Genomic DNA, 17,497 nt, shown 5'->3' with positions numbered 1-17,497 from the left:
ACTTCAACACATTAAGAACTTCTACCCTTCAAAAGACTAGTAAGAGAATGTGAAAAATGCAAATGACATATCTGATAAAGAAATTTTATCAGGAATTTATCTAATTCTCAAAACTCAGCAACTGAAAAACAAGTAACTCAATTTTTTTAAAAGGGAAAAGAGGACCTACGATGGCAAGTAAGCACATGAAGAGACACTCAACAATATTCATCATGAGGGATATTCAGTAAAACCACAAAGAGACATCTCTAAACACCAAAACTAATAATACCAAATACTGACAAGGATGTGGAACAACTGGATTTCTCACACATTGCTTCCTAAGTGCAAAATGGTCCAGCCAGGGGCTTCCCTGGTGGCGCAGTGGTTGAGAGTCCGCCTGCCGATGCAGGGGACGCAGGTTCGTGCCCCAGTCGGGGAGGATCCCACATGCGCATGGAGCGGCTGGGCCTGTGAGCCATGGCCGCTGAGCCTGTGCGTCCGGAGCCTGTGCTCCACAATGGGAGAGGCCACAACAGTGAGAGGCCCGCGTACCCCCCCCCAAAAAAAAAAAAGGTCCAGCCACTTGGAAAACAATTTGTAGTCTCTCATAAAGTTAAACATAAAATTATCAAATTATCCAGCAATACCAGTCCTGAGTATTTACCCAAATGAAACAAAAACTTATGTTCACACAAAATCCTATTTGAAAATGTTGTAATGGTTTAATTCATAATTGTCCCAAACTGGAAAGAATCTAAACATCCTTCAATTAATTAACGCATACAATGGAATACTACGCAGTAATAAAAAAAGGAATAAACTACTGATACATGCCACAGCATGGATAAATCTTAAAAGCATTATGCTAGGTCAAAGAAACCAAACTCAAAAAGCTACTTATTATACTATTATATTTATATGACATATTAGAAAAGTCAAGACTGTAGGGACAAAAAACAGATCAGTTTCCAGGAGCTAGCTGGGGGGAAGGGTTCACAACAAAAGGGATGGGGATATTTTAAGAGATGATAGAATTGTTCAACATCTTGATTCTGGGTGCTGTTATACAACTGTTTGCATTTGTCAAAAATCAAAGAACTGTCCCTAAAAAGGGTATATTTTACTGTATGTAAATCTTTACTTAAAAAAAAACCAAAAATATTGTTTAGAAAATAGCCAAGGCATAGACAAGGAGAAAATATTTATAAACTATACATCTGACTTGTATTCAGAATATATAAATAACTCTACAAGTCAATAATACAAACAATTCCTTTTAAAAATGGGCAACAGATATGAGCAGATACTTCACAAAAGTATACAGGTGACAAAGGATTTCGTGAAAGATGCCCAACCTCATTAGTCATCACAGGAATGCACATTAAAGTCGAATGAAACACAACACATTTAACAGAATGGCTGCAATTAGGAAAAAACCAACATCAAAGCGATGTCAAGGATGGGGAACAAATGAGACTTCCATAATTTGCCGTGGAAACACAGAATGGTACAGCACTTTGGAAAACCGTTTGGGATTAAAGTTAAGCCTATACTTACTATATAACCAAGGAATCCCATTCCTAAGTATTTACTCAAGAGAAATGAAACTACGTGTTCACACAAACTTGTACTCAAATGTTCATATAAGTTTTACTCACAAAAACCATAAACTGGAAACAACCCACCTGTCCACCAAGTGTTGAACGAATAAACAAACTGGTATAGACATACAGTGGAATACTACTCAGCAGTAAAAAGAACCGATGCTCACAACAATGTGTACAAATCTAAAAAGCATTATGCCAAGTGAAAGACTACTGACATAAAAGTCACACACCATATGATTCCATTTATATGGCATTTCGAAAACAACAAAACCATAGTGACATAAAGCAGATTAGTGGTTGCTAAGGTCCAAGAGGAGAGAATTGACTTCAAAGGAGTAAAAGGAACTTTTTGGAGAAATATAAATGTCCTTTATCAAAATTTTTGGTGGTAGTTACACAACTGTATACATTTGTCACAACATCAAATTTCAGACTAATTGTTGGGGAATTTTATTGTGTTTAAATTAAACCTTTTCTATATCTCTTTAGGTTCTCTTCATAACTTCAAAACAATTGGAAAATGAAGACAAGCCAAAATTTTTTTTTTAAAAAACTGACATCTCACCACACAGAAACAATAACTGCTATTAGCATTTTGATATAAATCACACAGGGTATTTTTCAATGTAAACATGAACTTTTGGTCAAACTTAAAATAAGATCAGATCCTTTACATTGTTCAGGAACCACCATTTTTTGAATTCCAAAATAGATCACAAATATATTTCTACTTCAGTAAATATACTATGTACAATAAAAAGAAAAGCAGACTATGCTATGATTCTCCCAGTTGTAAGTGAACACCAAGAATTCCTACCATATAATGTCTTTTTGTTGTCATTAATTATTTCAATATTTGCACAATTTATTTCTAATATATGACTGTTTAATTCACAGGTCTTGGATTCTCTAAGGAATGCACTTTTTAGTTTTGCTATATAAAATTCAAAGAAATCCTTTATAAAAATAGAACAAAACCTTAATTTTTATGGGATGATAGGACAATTAAAAATAACAGTTAACATTAAATAAAGATTATTAAAAGAATTTTTTGGAAGAGAGAGTTATTTGTTGATTTGTTACCATCAACTCTTTGTAAATTTAAGGGAATATGCTGTACTCACACACAAAAAGGACCACTCTATTTAAACAGGGTTTTTTTTTGTTGTTGTTGTTTTTTTAATGAAAGAAAAAAGAAACCCCAGGGTCTAAAATGTAATGAGTGATCCTATTAGTTCCACCAGACTAAAATCATACAGTCTACGTATGTGGTCTTTTCAGCCACATCTGTCATGAACCATTTTTACATCACAAAATGCAAAATACTGAGCACTGATTTACTAGATGAGACCTGGGAAAGTATTCATCATTTGATTTCCCCCTAAAAGAAAAACTGGCTCATAGGAAGACAGGTGACAGTTCTTTTCAGATCACACTCAGAACTTACACATTTTAGAATCAAATTCTTCACATAATCCAAGCAAACAGAAAAAAAAAAAAAAAGAAAGAAGTAAAGTGGAAAAACAAAAGAAATCTCAATTATGACTTTCTTAAAACCCAAACATTTTGTTTGGCTAGGAAACATGGATCATACATTAAAAATATTTATAATATGTGAAAATGTATAAACATGCTTGCCACATAGTAGATGCTCAATAAATGGTACTCTTATTATTTTAAATACTTCATGAAATGCATACTTATTGAGCATTTTATATACTGATCTGATATTCCTCCTTTCAAAAGCTCTGTTACACATGGAACTTAAATGGAACTAAAATGGAATTTTTACTTAACATAAAATGTATAGTATAGAAGAGTTTTGAATTAATTGTTTCTTTGACTTATCTGAAATCTGTATTAATCACTTTTTGGTAAATTTCTGTACATAATGTTATTTACTCTTATCATAAAAACAGACCTATAATTTCCCTTATAGGAAAAGGGTGGCTGTTATTTCAAATTTTTTAATGGCTTAAATAGTAAAGGGTACTTAATTTAAAAAAACTTCATTATATAATTCTGTGTTAGATAAATTATTTACAATGATTATAAAACCACTGAAAAAGAAACTGCATACTTGATAAACCAAACATCCAAATCTTATACATTTGTCAGTCTTTCAATAATGAATTCTGGGGAAAAATAAATTCACAGACACCCAAGTGAATTGGCAACTGTAAGTGACAGAAGCCCTTCTAAATCCTCTGTTTACACTGGGGATTAGCAGAGTAGATTTTGAGTTGCAAACTGAACAGTCCATGGTCAAGGGAACCTGCTCCCTGTCAGCCCGCAGGGCATAAGGACAAAGCATGGTCCTGGTAGGAAGTGACCCATAAACATATTCCTACCCAGGATTTATACAAAGCCAGTCTGCCTCACAGAAACTCCATATGACCATTAACTGGCCTGCAAGGCCTGCCAGGAGGCCTAATTACAGGTCTACAGAGCCCAATAACAAAAGCTGAAGGGCTTTAGCCTAGGGATGATCTGCTTTATACTGACTTGAGAGAGTCCATATAGAGGACCCAAAAGAAAGAGGTTTAGCTTTAAAATTCTCCCCAGAGAGCCAGCATTGTACTCAAGTCTAGAAAGCCCACATGCAACATACTTCAGCTAGGCTTAAACATACCACCCTCTCAAAATTAACATTCAACTACTGTCTGCTTAACATCTGCTCAAACATGGCAAGTTGCTGTGATATTGTTAGACTCTAACTGATAGCTTTCTTCTTACTAAATATTATTGGGGATAAATAATAGTCATTCAAATATAAATGTGTAACTGATGCTAAAACAAATAACTTACATTTTCTAAAAGTAATTTACTTAATAGTTCTCTTTAGGAAGCACTAGTATATCTTTTTGGATTAACACAAAGTGCAAAATCATGCTCATTATTGGAAACTGGGAGTTAAATTAACATTATCAATTTGATTTTGCATTAAAGGTATTAAATTTTATGTAAAATTTCCGAAGAAATGTGGTTTTGCAGAAACCACATTTGATGAAAAAAAGGTTTTAACCAATGCCCAAGTCAATGAAACTATTTGATTATATACATTTGTTTCTTTTAAAAAGCACAAGAATTCTTAATTCTTGATAACTTCTTTTAACTGTATATGTATGGTGGTATGAGGAGGATGTTTGACCCAATATCTCTTCTTTAATTACCTCACAAAGCCACTCTGGTGATGCCATAAAAAACTACTTCCACTCCTCCTGGCTAATGTTTATAGAACGCTCAGTTATATGTTAGGTGCTGTTCTAAAAACTTTATTACGTTAATTTATTTAGTTTTCACTAAAACTCTAAAAGTATATATTCTCATTCCCATTTCATAAATGAAAAAACTGAGGTTGAACAAGGTTTAACAATTTTCCCATGGTTTTGTCAGTAAATAATGGATCTGGGAATAGCACCCAGGCCATCTGACTTCAGAACCTGACCACCATACTCTATTGCTTTTCATACTAATTGCAAACATTTATTGAATGCTTACTATGTACCAGGTACTATTCTAAGTGTTTTACAAATGTTAGCACACTTAAAGTCCATAACAACCCCATTAGTTATGTACTATTAGTATCTCAATTTTATAGATGAGGAAACTAAAGAAGAGCAAAGGGGAAGTGATCTGCTCAAGCTCACAAAGTTAGTGAACGAAACTGGATATGAATCTAGACTAACCAACACACAACCAAGCAGAAGCCTACATGGGGAAAAAAGAAGTCTGAAAACTATTTATTTATATGAAATAGAAGTTAACTTTTTAATCACTTGCTCTGTTTTTTTAGGTTTGCCCTACATGAAAGCCTCTCTCACAATAAATCAACCTATTTCTTGGAGCCAGAGATCAGTGGTCAGAAGCCTATGGAGCAAAACCTGTGTCGACATTAAATCAGGGTTGCAGAATGGCTTTCTATGCTCCCCAGAAACAGCACAACATTATCATGGCAATTTCATTTGTAATTCTCAGAACTACAAATATTTAAAGCTAGATTGGACTTCAGAGAAGTACTGGGACTTACAAGATTAGATGGCTATGAAGAGAAAGGTTTAGGACTTGGCTTCCAGGTACTTAATGGGTAACTAAGAGAAGAAAATCCAAGTTTAACATGCTGCAGAATAACTGGGATGGAGTGAGGCACTTATGGCTTATTCCCCAAAACAGATTCTTTCCTTGATATAGTGTTCTTACATGTGTAACTCTTCTGTGTTTTACAATACTTAATTAGCTTCTATCCCAGCAAGGGTCACTGAAATGCATGTCCATAGTTGGGGTGAAGAAGAAAACACTGGTAATCACAGAACATTACCCTAGATTTTTCAAAGTTCTCAGAAATATAGCTACTATGATCACCCTAATAGTTAAGGAAAAGAACTTGTATTCTGAATAAATCTTTAATTCTTTTGTATTATCAATTAAAAACAACTCATTTCAGAATCAAAGGCTTGCTTGAGGATAGAAATTATTTTATTATAAGGTAATTGTAGCATTATGCCTAGCAAAACAAGATATGTATTTGGTAATGTTTTCTATCACCCTTCTTTCTGCTGAACGTAACTCAGGGATTTAACCTATGGATAGAAATAGCTCAGGAGTCAGAAATCATTGGATTTGAGTCCTGGTTTTCCCACTTACTAGGTATGTGATCTTTTACAAGTCATTTAAGCTTTTGGGATATTTGTAAAATGGAGTTAATTAGCTCTCCATGCAGTGATGTGAGTCAAATGATAAAAGATTTATGAAAATGCTTTGAAAACTGTAAAGCACAATAAAAAGTGCTGTAGATATTATTTAGAAAATGAAATATTACACAGAAATTTTATGATCAAGGGGATTTACCATACATGCATTAAATAAACTATTTCTCTTATAACATTAGAGATATAATTTTAAAGGTTGCAGGTGTCAATAATTCTATTAAAAGTAAAATATTAAGGAGATAAAATATTAGGAATATTTTTAGATTTCTCTAAAAATATTTTTAGAGAAAATTGTCTTGAAACTATGTTCTGAGAAGTGTCATTTTTTCACGGTGATGAAAAATATTTATGTTTTGGAAAAATCTCTCCTCTAAATTCTTCTTCAGACCTATGAGCATATGGAGCATAAGATGACATTGTGTTTTTGTGGAAAATCAACTAATGTGTGGTCAAACAACAGTGACAGCAAAAATGATGGAGATGAGTCTTTAAGTAAACTCATTATCTTCCTTCTTCCTCCTGTGTGATAATCACATTTTGTTACCTCTTCTGTCATGTACTACCTTCAAATTTAAGATTAAAAAGTTAGATTATTGCCATGTATCTTCTACTTTTGCAGCCAGGGAACTTTTCAATATATTTATTTAAAATTCACCAAAGAGTGGTTTAAATGAGCACACCAGCATCCAAAGGCTTAATTTTCAGTTACCCAGAACATTATTTCACAGTGACTTACTCACCAAAGATTAATAGCTAGAATTCTATTTGGCATAGTGACACTCACTACAGGCGCTATTAAAACTCCTGGGAAAGATCCAGAAGTTTTTAGATATGGTTCCTGACCTTCAGACATTTATTATTTCATTGGGAAAATAGGTCCAACACTCATGAAATAAATATTAATATCAGCAGTATGTGAGTAAATACCAACATGAATGGTGTGCATAGAATAAAAGAAAAAGAATTCAAAGGAGAACAGAAAGATTACATGATGTAATGGTCAGAGAAATCACATGGCAATGTTATCTGAGATGCATATTGAAGTGTTTAGAGAGAGAAAGAGGAAGGAGAAAGATATTTCTAGAGGAGAAAATAATCACAAGCAAAAATTCCCAGGTAGAAAAGAACATGAGTAACTCAAAGAATAATGAGAAGAAGTATAAAAATGAATTCTAAGAAAAAAAGTTAGAGAAGTCTGTGAATCCACCATACAGAACCTTGGAACCTTAAGCACAGAAGTATAAAACTGATCTTGTAAGCAATCTAGATCCAGTGAATAATTTTGAGCAAAGGAGCAGCATGATCAAGTGGTGGGTGAGAAAGAATCATCTAGCAATGGTACTCACCAGAAGCAATATGGAAATAAAAATTTTCTGGTGGCTACCATCTGCCAGACTCTGGGCTAGATACTTCACTTATAATATATATCTTCACAACAATCCTATAAGGTAATCATCATCTTCTCCCCTTACAGACTAGGAAATAATGGTGTAGGGAAATCCTTAAAACCTAAATATTGATACTGTCAAATAGGTAACTTAAATATGCAACATGGTCTAGTTGAGACAATGGGGGCTATACTTTTATACTGCTGGTGGGAATGTAATATGGTTCAGCCGCTGTGGAAAAATCTGGTCGTTTTACAAAAAGTTAAACCAAGAATTTACCAAATGACCCTATAATTATACTCCTAGGTGTATACCCCTCAAAGTTACAAATGGTTACTCAAACAAGTACATATATATGTGCATGTTCAAAGCTACACTGTTCACAATAGCCAAAAGGTGGAAAAAAACCCAAATTTCCATCAATAGATGAATGGATAAACAAATGGCGTGTGTGTAAACACACAAACACACACACACACACATACACACACATATATATATACATTCAGCCATAAAATGTATTCTGTGGAATATTATACATAATGTGCATATATTATGTATTATTATGTATATATATTGTGTATTATTATGTATATATTATATTATGTGTATATTAATATATTATGTATATATTATATACATAATACAAATGTATTATGTGGAATGTATTATGTGGAATATTATTCAGCCATAAAAAGGAATAAAATACTGACACAGGCTACAACATGGCTATACCTCCAAAACATGCTAAATGAAAGAGGCTAGACACACAAGGTCACACACTGTATGATTCCATTTATATGAAATATGCAGAATAGATAAATCCACAGAGATAGAGGGCAGGTTGATGGTTGCAGTTGCCAGGAGCTGAAGGTAAGGTGAGGGGAGAGAAATTGCCTAATAGGTAATAGGTTTTACTTTGGAAATGTTTTTAAACTAGATAGAGGTGGTGGTTAGAGCTTTGTGGATGTATTTAATGCCACTGAATTGTCACTTTAAACAGTTGTGTTTTATTTTGTCTTATGTGAATTTCACCTCAATAAATTACTTCTAAAAAGTAAAGAACTACAGTAAACTAGAAAAATATACACATCTGCCATATTCCATTTAAAAAAAAAAACATTTTGGCTAAACAATAAACATCAAACTACTGAAGGTCACAGAATGAGTGAGCAGTGGAAGCAGGCTTAGAGCCCTTCCACTATTCACCACCCTTTCTCTGGAGAAGAGACAGAATTGAAGCAAAAGACCAACTAGGAGGTAATGGATTAAACTTTGGGTGGATTGTTTGGTGTCCAGACTAAGGAGTTGGCAGTGGGAAAGATAATAGAGGGATAACTATAAAAAATATTTCAAAATAAGTTATTAATTCTAGGTGAATGACTGCCTATAAAGAAGTCAAAGATAAACATTTCAAGGTTTTGAATCTTAATGAATGTGAGAATGGTAAAAGTATTTTTTAAATGAAAAGAAAGAAGTCATGGCCAAGAGGATTTTTAATTGGATTTACTCAATATCATAAAGTAAATCATTATCTGAAGTTATATTGATAACTTAAAGATTCAATCTTACAAACTTATATAGTTTTACAAGCTTGAGTCCTCCAGCATTTGGAAAAAACAAAACGTCTTAGACATAACCTTAACTTCACATCACCTTCAAATTAAAAGTTAAACAAGAGACATGAAACTTCATTTCAATTGCATTTTGGCAATGAACATGAAAAAAGATTCTATCTAAATCTGAAGATTTAGCATAGCAAAATATAAAAATGTTAACAGTTTAGTATATACAAAATATGATCATAACAAATACAATAAAATCTCTGACTTCAAATTCAAGGTACATGGTTACATTTTGCTTTATGTATTTTACTCATACATATGTCTTTCAAAATCATACCGCTAGTAATTATGGCAAATGTTATTAAATATATTTTAATTCCAAACCAAGGCCATGATTAACATTCACTAATAAATCAATAACAATGCAATGGTAATATATAAAACTTTCTTCTGGGACCCACAATTAGAGTAAAAGACTAAGTCTAGTCAGCAAGATTTCTACATATGAACCCTATCTACCAGATTATGGTAACTATAAGGCTAAAATAAATCCTGGCTCAAGAATCTAGCATACAGCCTTAAGTTCTTCCCTATACCCAATTTTAAGGCCCCAAAGTTGAGGGTGTTTTCCCTGGGAACTCAAGTAAACTCCAATGAGACAGAATGGGAACTACCAGGCCTTCTTATCCAGCCACCTCAATCTTAGGACCAGGCTAGACTTTATCCATGAGCCTTATCAGATTGAGCTCAAGTTCTTATTCCCCCCTACTTTATTTTGCTTGTTTGTTTATTTTTAACAATACAATGAATACCTTGATTCATCACTGAAACAGGGATCCAGAACCTTGAGAATAAGTTCTATATTTGCTTAGCATTCCCCTATATCCATCTATCTGCTTCTCCTCTCCAAGGCCACAGGTTCTCATTAATTACAGTAATATATGTTTTTCAAAGGGGTATAATATGTTATTTCATGTTACAAAGCAATATAGTCATAGAAATGGCATCAAAAAGCAAAATCTGGTTAAAATGGTTTCTTAACCAGTGACAATGGTTACAACACAATCCTTTTGTAAAACAATTTAGCAAGAATGTATAAAAAGCCACTCTACATATTAACACCCTCTAATCTCATAAACTCATTTCTGTAGTAATCAATTCCAAGAAAATAAGCTAAACTACGGAAAACACTATTTGTAACAGGATGTGCGTAACAGTATTATGGGTAAGAGGGAAAAGCTAGAGACAATGTAAATGTTCAATAAGAAGAAAATGATTAAATAAATAATCCTACATCTAGCTAAGGTCTGTCCTTTGCTTATGGGGGGCAATGTTAAGTTTTTTAATTTGAAAATTGTCATAATATTTTGAATGTTTGTCAAATTCACAGAATCTCCCTATTTATCCTTAATAGAATTTAGAATGTTAAATTAAAAAATGAGGAGTGACAGCTGGGACCAATATAAGCAAGTTATACACTGAGGTCCGCACTGTCAGATCTGTTTTATAATATGCTTTTTGTGACCACCTAGAGGGGTGGAATAGGGAGGGTGGGAGGGAGACGCAAGAGGGAGGAGATATGGGGATATATGTATATGTATAGCTGATTCACTTTGTTATAAAGCATAAACTAACACACCATTGTAAAGCAATTATACTCCATAAAGATGTTAAAAAAATATTTTTAAGGTAAAGAAAACTGTATAAAACTATGAAATACAATTCTTTATAGTTGCATTAACAGAAACAAATATTTTCTGGACTAAGCACCATAAATATTTTCCTTTAAAGCAAGAGTTTGTCAGTACTCAAGTAATGAAGCAGGAAATATTTCTTCTAAGCAAAATGCCATTAAAGAATGAATATATATTATATAAATAACAGAGAATCGTATTAACTAGCTTTATCCTATAGTATATTTATTGGAGAGTCAAAATTTGAAAAACCTAATAGTAAGCAAAATTTTAGTATATCATGTTTTCTATGTAATTAAAGATAAAATGAGTAAGATCAATACATAAAGATAAGTGACTTTTAAAGTAATATGAAGTGGTATAGAGATTCACAGTCAACATATTAATTTTTATACAGTAAGTTACTTCAATTAGTGATTTATGAAGCTAGTATATCATTTATACTGGTGTTCCCAATCTTTAGACTGTAGACACACTGGGTAGGAATAAAAGGAGCTAATGTAAGAAACCCTTGAATTAATATGCATACATGTATTTTTGCAATGAATATTAAAATATAACTACCATCATTTGGTAGTGTGAAATTACTTTTGATGTCAAAATAGAATTCTCATTTTCCAGTTGGAAATTATGAACTCTTTACAGATCCTTAGAAAGTAAATAATTTTAAGAAACATGTACTCCTTTGGTAATATTATTCTAACCCTACCTCATGCTTGATCTTGATAACTTATTATTTGAATGTAATATATATTTTTAAAAACCACATTAAGATTCAGAGTAAAATATCAGTACTTGGAAAAGGTAACATGGATCTCTTATATTTTTAAAAAGTAAAGTATTTAATGTGTACATGAATCTGGGTATTATAATCTAAAATCAAAGAAAGAATTATTGTACAATTGAGATATTAAAACATACAGATTTTTAAGATTAGATGGTATCCAGACGAATAGTCCAATGAGTTAGTCTAATGTAACTGGAAGAATTATTAAACATTTATCTCATTTCCTTTAGAGCAAAACCTTGATCTAAAAATCACACCTTATATAAATATTAAATCAAAATGATCACAGCCTCAAATATAAAATGTAGAAGTATAAAATTCTTCTTAAACATGCCACTAAAAGCACAGTCCGTAAAAGACAAAAATCAATAAACTGGACTTCATCAAAATTAAAACTAAAATCGAAGCCAGTTTCATAATAAGAAGGTAAAGAATGACCTTTTAACATCACACTATAGCAATAAATATTTGAGGTAAAATATGGCCATACAAAGATCTCACAAATTTGTGAGGCTATATGAAAATAGGTGTTTTGCTCTTTGACCCATCTGTAAGCGTGCTAGGATTTATTTCACATATTTTCATTTAAATAAAGTTAATTATTAACACTTACCAGCAGCTTCAAGAACCAGTTGTAGTCTTGCTTTGGCCTGTTCAGCTGGTGGCTAAAAATCAACCATAAAAGACACTTACAAGGTAGTTTTAACAGAGCTTTAAATTAATGCATTATTATGTGAGTATCAGAAAATTTAGAGAACTTTGTCATAATCAGTATTAATATCCACCCACATCTTAACAAAATTCCATCACAGCAGCTCTACCAATCTACTCTCTCACCCTAGTAATCAAATCACACTTTTCATTATTATGATTCAAGAATGAAGTTCTTCCTTTTTCTTTTTTTTTTTTTTACTGGAATAGCTTTTATTTGTTATCCAACATGTACCAGTCAGCAACAGCCTAAATACATATAATTTAATAAGGAGGCAAAACCCACACATTTAACAACATACTCTCAAGCTGTGTTGTTTCTTTGCATATGGAAACATGCAAAATGACCTATTAGAATTTAAATAGCAACTTAAAGTCCAATACCTCAGGCAAATTATATCCTAAAACCAAATATTTTCTGCTTTCCTTACAGTATTTGAAAGGAGCAATTGTGATAAAGATAGGACACAATATGAGTTACTGCTTTCAATTCCTACTAACTGTCCTAAAATTATTCTCTCAATGAACTTTGATTCAATACAGTTGATAATGTTGAAACTACTTTCCTACCAGTGACCTTATTCTGAGATTTTTGGATATGTTGATGGTATCCAAACAGTAAAATGGATTGTATCAAGGTTATGATCTTTATGAAAGACTTGTTAAAAACTGTTTTTTTTTTTTTTTTTTTTTTTTTTTATTTATTTATTTTTTTTTTTATGCGTTACGCGGGCCTCTCACTGTTGTGGCCTCTCCCGTTGCGGAGGACAGGCTCCGGACGCGCAGGCTCAGCGGCCATGGCTCACGGGCCCAGCCGCTCCACGGCATGTGGGATCCTCCCGGACCGGGGCACGAACCCGTGTCCCCTGCATCGGCAGGCGGACTCTCAACCACTGCGCCACCAGGGAAGCCCTAAAAACTGTTTTTAATACTTAAGACTTTACATTTCTTAAGATGTCAGTAAGTGACTAAATAATCTCATGTTTATATACGATACCATCATTTGAGAATTAACATTTTACAAGATATATTTGAATGTTTTGCTATTTGTGAAAAAACAGCCTGAATGAAAAGAATTACATAACTGGATATGGAAAGAAGATGTTGTGCTCAGAAAAGTTTAAGAATTTGAATGGTACTTCTGAATAAACTGTAAGAAACAGGATAGGAGAGTGGTAGATGAGACAGGAAAGAAGACAGGGCTAGCCTTTTATACCATAGAAGAGGGATTAACAAACTATGACTTAACCTGGTTTTGTAAATAAGTTTTATGGGAACATAGCCATGCCCATTGGTTTATATACTGTCCATGGTTGCTTTTGTGCTCAACTCAACAACAGCAGAGTCAATTATTTGCGGCAGGACTCTTATGGCCAGCAAAGTCTAAAATATTTACTATGTAGATCTTTAAGGAAAAGATTGTTGACCCCTGCCATATAAGACGGAGAGACTTGGAAGAATGTGAAATAGTGGGGTGACAAGATGAGATCTGCACTCTGACACATCATTCTAGCAATATACTTGAGGATGAACTGCAAAGAATGTGACAGAAGGCAAGGAGCTCAGTTAGGGAGCAATTAAAGAACTCCAGATGAGAGACGATGAGGGCCTGGGGAGGAGCAGTAGCAGTAAGTTTGGACAGGAAGAACTAGATTTGAGAAACATTTAATTGGTAACATGAAAGGACTGATTGGATATGAGAGAAGGAGGAGTTGACAAACAAAAAGAATATTTTATGTCATATGTTTGTAGAAAAAAATGTACGTAAGTGTGCTTTATAAAGTTATCAATATTAAAAATGTGACATCAAATTAAAATATCATAGCAAAATATCAATAGAAGACTGTGACATCTACTGAATATGATCTCTCTAACAGTTATAAAGGAAACTGCCAAGCAATTAACAGGAACATTTATAATGATGAAAGGCAAATGACATTTGACATCAGTATCAGGGAGCATAGTGAGTGTGCAGAACTGCGGAGCACATGGCCCAGCTAAAGAAAGCAGCTGGTACTCAGCACCAACTCAGTGTTGTCATGCAGAAATGCAAATCAAGGGTTATAAAACTTCTTGATTTTTTTCCTGAGACTTTAAGTCACCATAAAGACAAATACTGTGTGGAACAAACAGTACTTCTCAGAGCTAGATTCAATCCCCAAACAGACAGTCTGTGATCTCTGTCATCTACTTAACAAACACAGTAGAAACATGATATTGCTACTTTGTGCAACATAGCATAACTAGAATGGCAAGAAGGAAATAATGTTCTGACTAGCAGATCTCAAGCAAGCACAGAATTATGAAGTATACATTTCAGAGTATCCTAGTAAGCAGTGACGTTTGATAGAAAAATGTGAGAAACTTTATTGGTTAAGATATTTCATGGGAAAGTTATAGGTATTTCATAAGATTATTTTTACCAAATAAGAAATATTTAAAACAAATATACAAAGTGATGAGTACCCATATTCAGTAAAATATTAACAATATTGTTAAAGTCTCTTAACCCACAAAACCCCCTCCATAGCAGCTCCCTCTTTCCCCCAGTTAAAATCCATGTCTTAAAAATATGGTGATTACCGTCCCTAAAGAGTCTTAATGGTTGATGATTATGATAAAAACACCTGTTAAGACATATTTACATTTTATTAATTCCTCTAACAATCTATAATACAGGATTCATGTTTCAAAGATAAAGAAAACCATGGAATAAGAGTAGTTTCCTAACTTGCCTTTACTAGTAAATGATAGGCTGAAATTAAGAACTTCTGACTCCAAATCTCAGGATTCTTCTAACTACATCACTAGGATATTCATGAATTCAAAGCAATTAATTTCACAGATATAAAAGCATACGGATAGATTTTTGATTCTGTTCAAAAAAAAATCTATCCAAGATAGTACATTTGCCTATACAAATATAACTTCCTAAATTATTTGTGAAATATAGGGATCAATTCCAACTATGGGAACAAACACATTGTTAGATTTGCCAGACTTTTAAAAGTAATTTGTCTTTTATAAGTATTTTTGCTCTTAAAAATATTTGATTCATTTCACAAGCATTTTTCTTGGATAGGGTATTCAGATACACATGTTCTCTCACTTTTTTCCCACCTGCAAATATCTTTCTTTCGCCACAACTGGTGAATAATTTGAATGGATATGGGATTCTCAGTTGCAGTCTTTTTCTCTCAGTCATTTGCCCTTCAAATTCTTTCCAAGTGCTCCTCCACAGTGTTTCAGCCTTGAGTTTGTCCCAGAGAGGGAAAGCATCACAACAGGTCACTTGGCTGAAACCCTCCAGGTCCCACCTGCCTATCTGCATCAGTAGCTGCTTGACTCAGAAAAAGTAGATAAGCTGGAGCTGGAAATGGAGAGGAGGCAGCCTGATTTATGTTGCCATCATTCTGATTGCCAGTTATAGTTACTTTTTAAGAAAAGATTAAGAAGAAAGAAGAAACAGAATATACAGTTAAAAGAACATTTTTCTACTAATCCATTTTTAGTTAGGTATCATCATACTAAGCTGACTTAGACTGAAAAAACCTTTGGGGCCTGAGTGCCAAAATTTCTAATGCTTTAGCTATTTTAGAGTGTATCAGACTCCAGGGATTGGTATGAATTCCATCTAAAACTGGTAAATGGTACTAATGTTATTCAGAGCCAAAAAAAAAATACTTTATGAAATAAATAAGAAGCTAGCATCAAATACAAATGCATGGAATATAGCAATTTCTCAAAATAAGAACTGATAAATGAGGACATATTTAAGAACACAATGTCACAATTATATTGTATGAAGCAATCTTATGGAGAAAAAATTGTATTCTATTAAAAACTAATATTCTTACGGGAATAAAATCTGTAGAAAATACAAATACATGGAGGCTAAATAATACACTGCTAAATAACCAAGAGATCACTGAAGAAAACAAAGAGGAGATCAAAAAATACCTAGAAAAAAGTGACAATGAAAACATGATGACACAAAACCTACGGGATGCAGCGAAAGCAGTTCTAAGAGGGAAGTTTATAGCAATACAATCCTACCTCAAGAAACAAAAAAAATCTCAAATAAACAACCTAAACTTACACCTAAAGCGATTAGAGAAAGAAGAACAAAAAAACCCCAAAGTTAGCAGAAGGAAAGAAATCATAAAGATCAGATCAGAAATAAATGAAAAACAAATAAAGGAAACAAGAGCAAATATCAATAAAGCTAAAAGCTGGTTCTTTGAGAAGATAAACAAAATTGATAAACCATTAACCAGACTCATCAAGAAAAAAAGGGAGAAGACTCAAATCAACAGAATTAGAAATGAAAAAGGAGAAGTAACGACTGACACTGCAGAAATACAAAGGATCATGAGAGATTACTACAAGCAACTATATGCCAATAAAATGGACAACCTGGAAGAAATGGACAAATTCTTAGAAAAGCACAACCTTCTGAGACTGAACCAGGAAGAAACAGAAAATATAAACAGACCAATCACAAGCATTGAAATTGAGACTGTGATTAAAAATCTTCCAACAGGGCTTCCCTGGTGGCACAGGGGTTGAGAGTCTGCCTGCCGATGCAGGGGACACAGGTTCGTGCCCCGGTCTGGGAAGATCCCACATGCCGTGGAGCAGCTGGGCCTGTGAGCCATGGCCGCTGAGCCTGCGCGTCTGGAGCCTGTGCTCCGCAACGGGAGAGGCCACAACAGTGAGAGGCCTGCGTACCGCAAAAAAAAAAAAAAAAAAATCTTCCAAGAAACAAAAGCCCAGGACCAGATAGCTGCACAGGTGAATTCTATCAAACATTTAGAGAAGAGCTAACACCTATCCTTCTCAAAGTCTTCCAAAATATAGCAGAAGGAGGAACACTCCCAAACTCATTCTATGAAGGCCACCATCACCCTGATACCAAAACCAGACAAAGATGTTACAAAAAAAGGCCAATATCACTGATGAACATAGATGCAAAAATCGTCAACAAAATACTAGCAAACCGAATCCAACAGCACATTCAAAGTATCTACACCATGATCAAGTGGGGTTTATCC

At 33.6% G+C, this 17,497-nt stretch overlaps 1 protein-coding gene across 2 annotated transcripts in view; it reads right to left on the bottom strand.

Moving 5' to 3' along the window:
- Nucleotides 1-17,497, bottom strand: part of RSRC1 (arginine and serine rich coiled-coil 1) — a 464,476-nt gene that overhangs the window by 164,461 nt on the left and 282,518 nt on the right. For both annotated transcript variants that reach the window (XM_032631166.1, XM_032631165.1), the window contains exon 6: nt 12,346-12,397. In XM_032631166.1, coding sequence (XP_032487057.1) covers nt 12,346-12,397 — 52 coding nt within the window. The remainder of the gene's footprint in view (nt 1-12,345; nt 12,398-17,497) is intronic.

This window comes from Phocoena sinus, chromosome 4 (assembly GCF_008692025.1).
Source record: "Phocoena sinus isolate mPhoSin1 chromosome 4, mPhoSin1.pri, whole genome shotgun sequence".
NCBI lineage: Eukaryota > Metazoa > Chordata > Mammalia > Artiodactyla > Phocoenidae > Phocoena > Phocoena sinus.
This window is presented reverse-complemented; position numbering and strand designations above follow the sequence as displayed.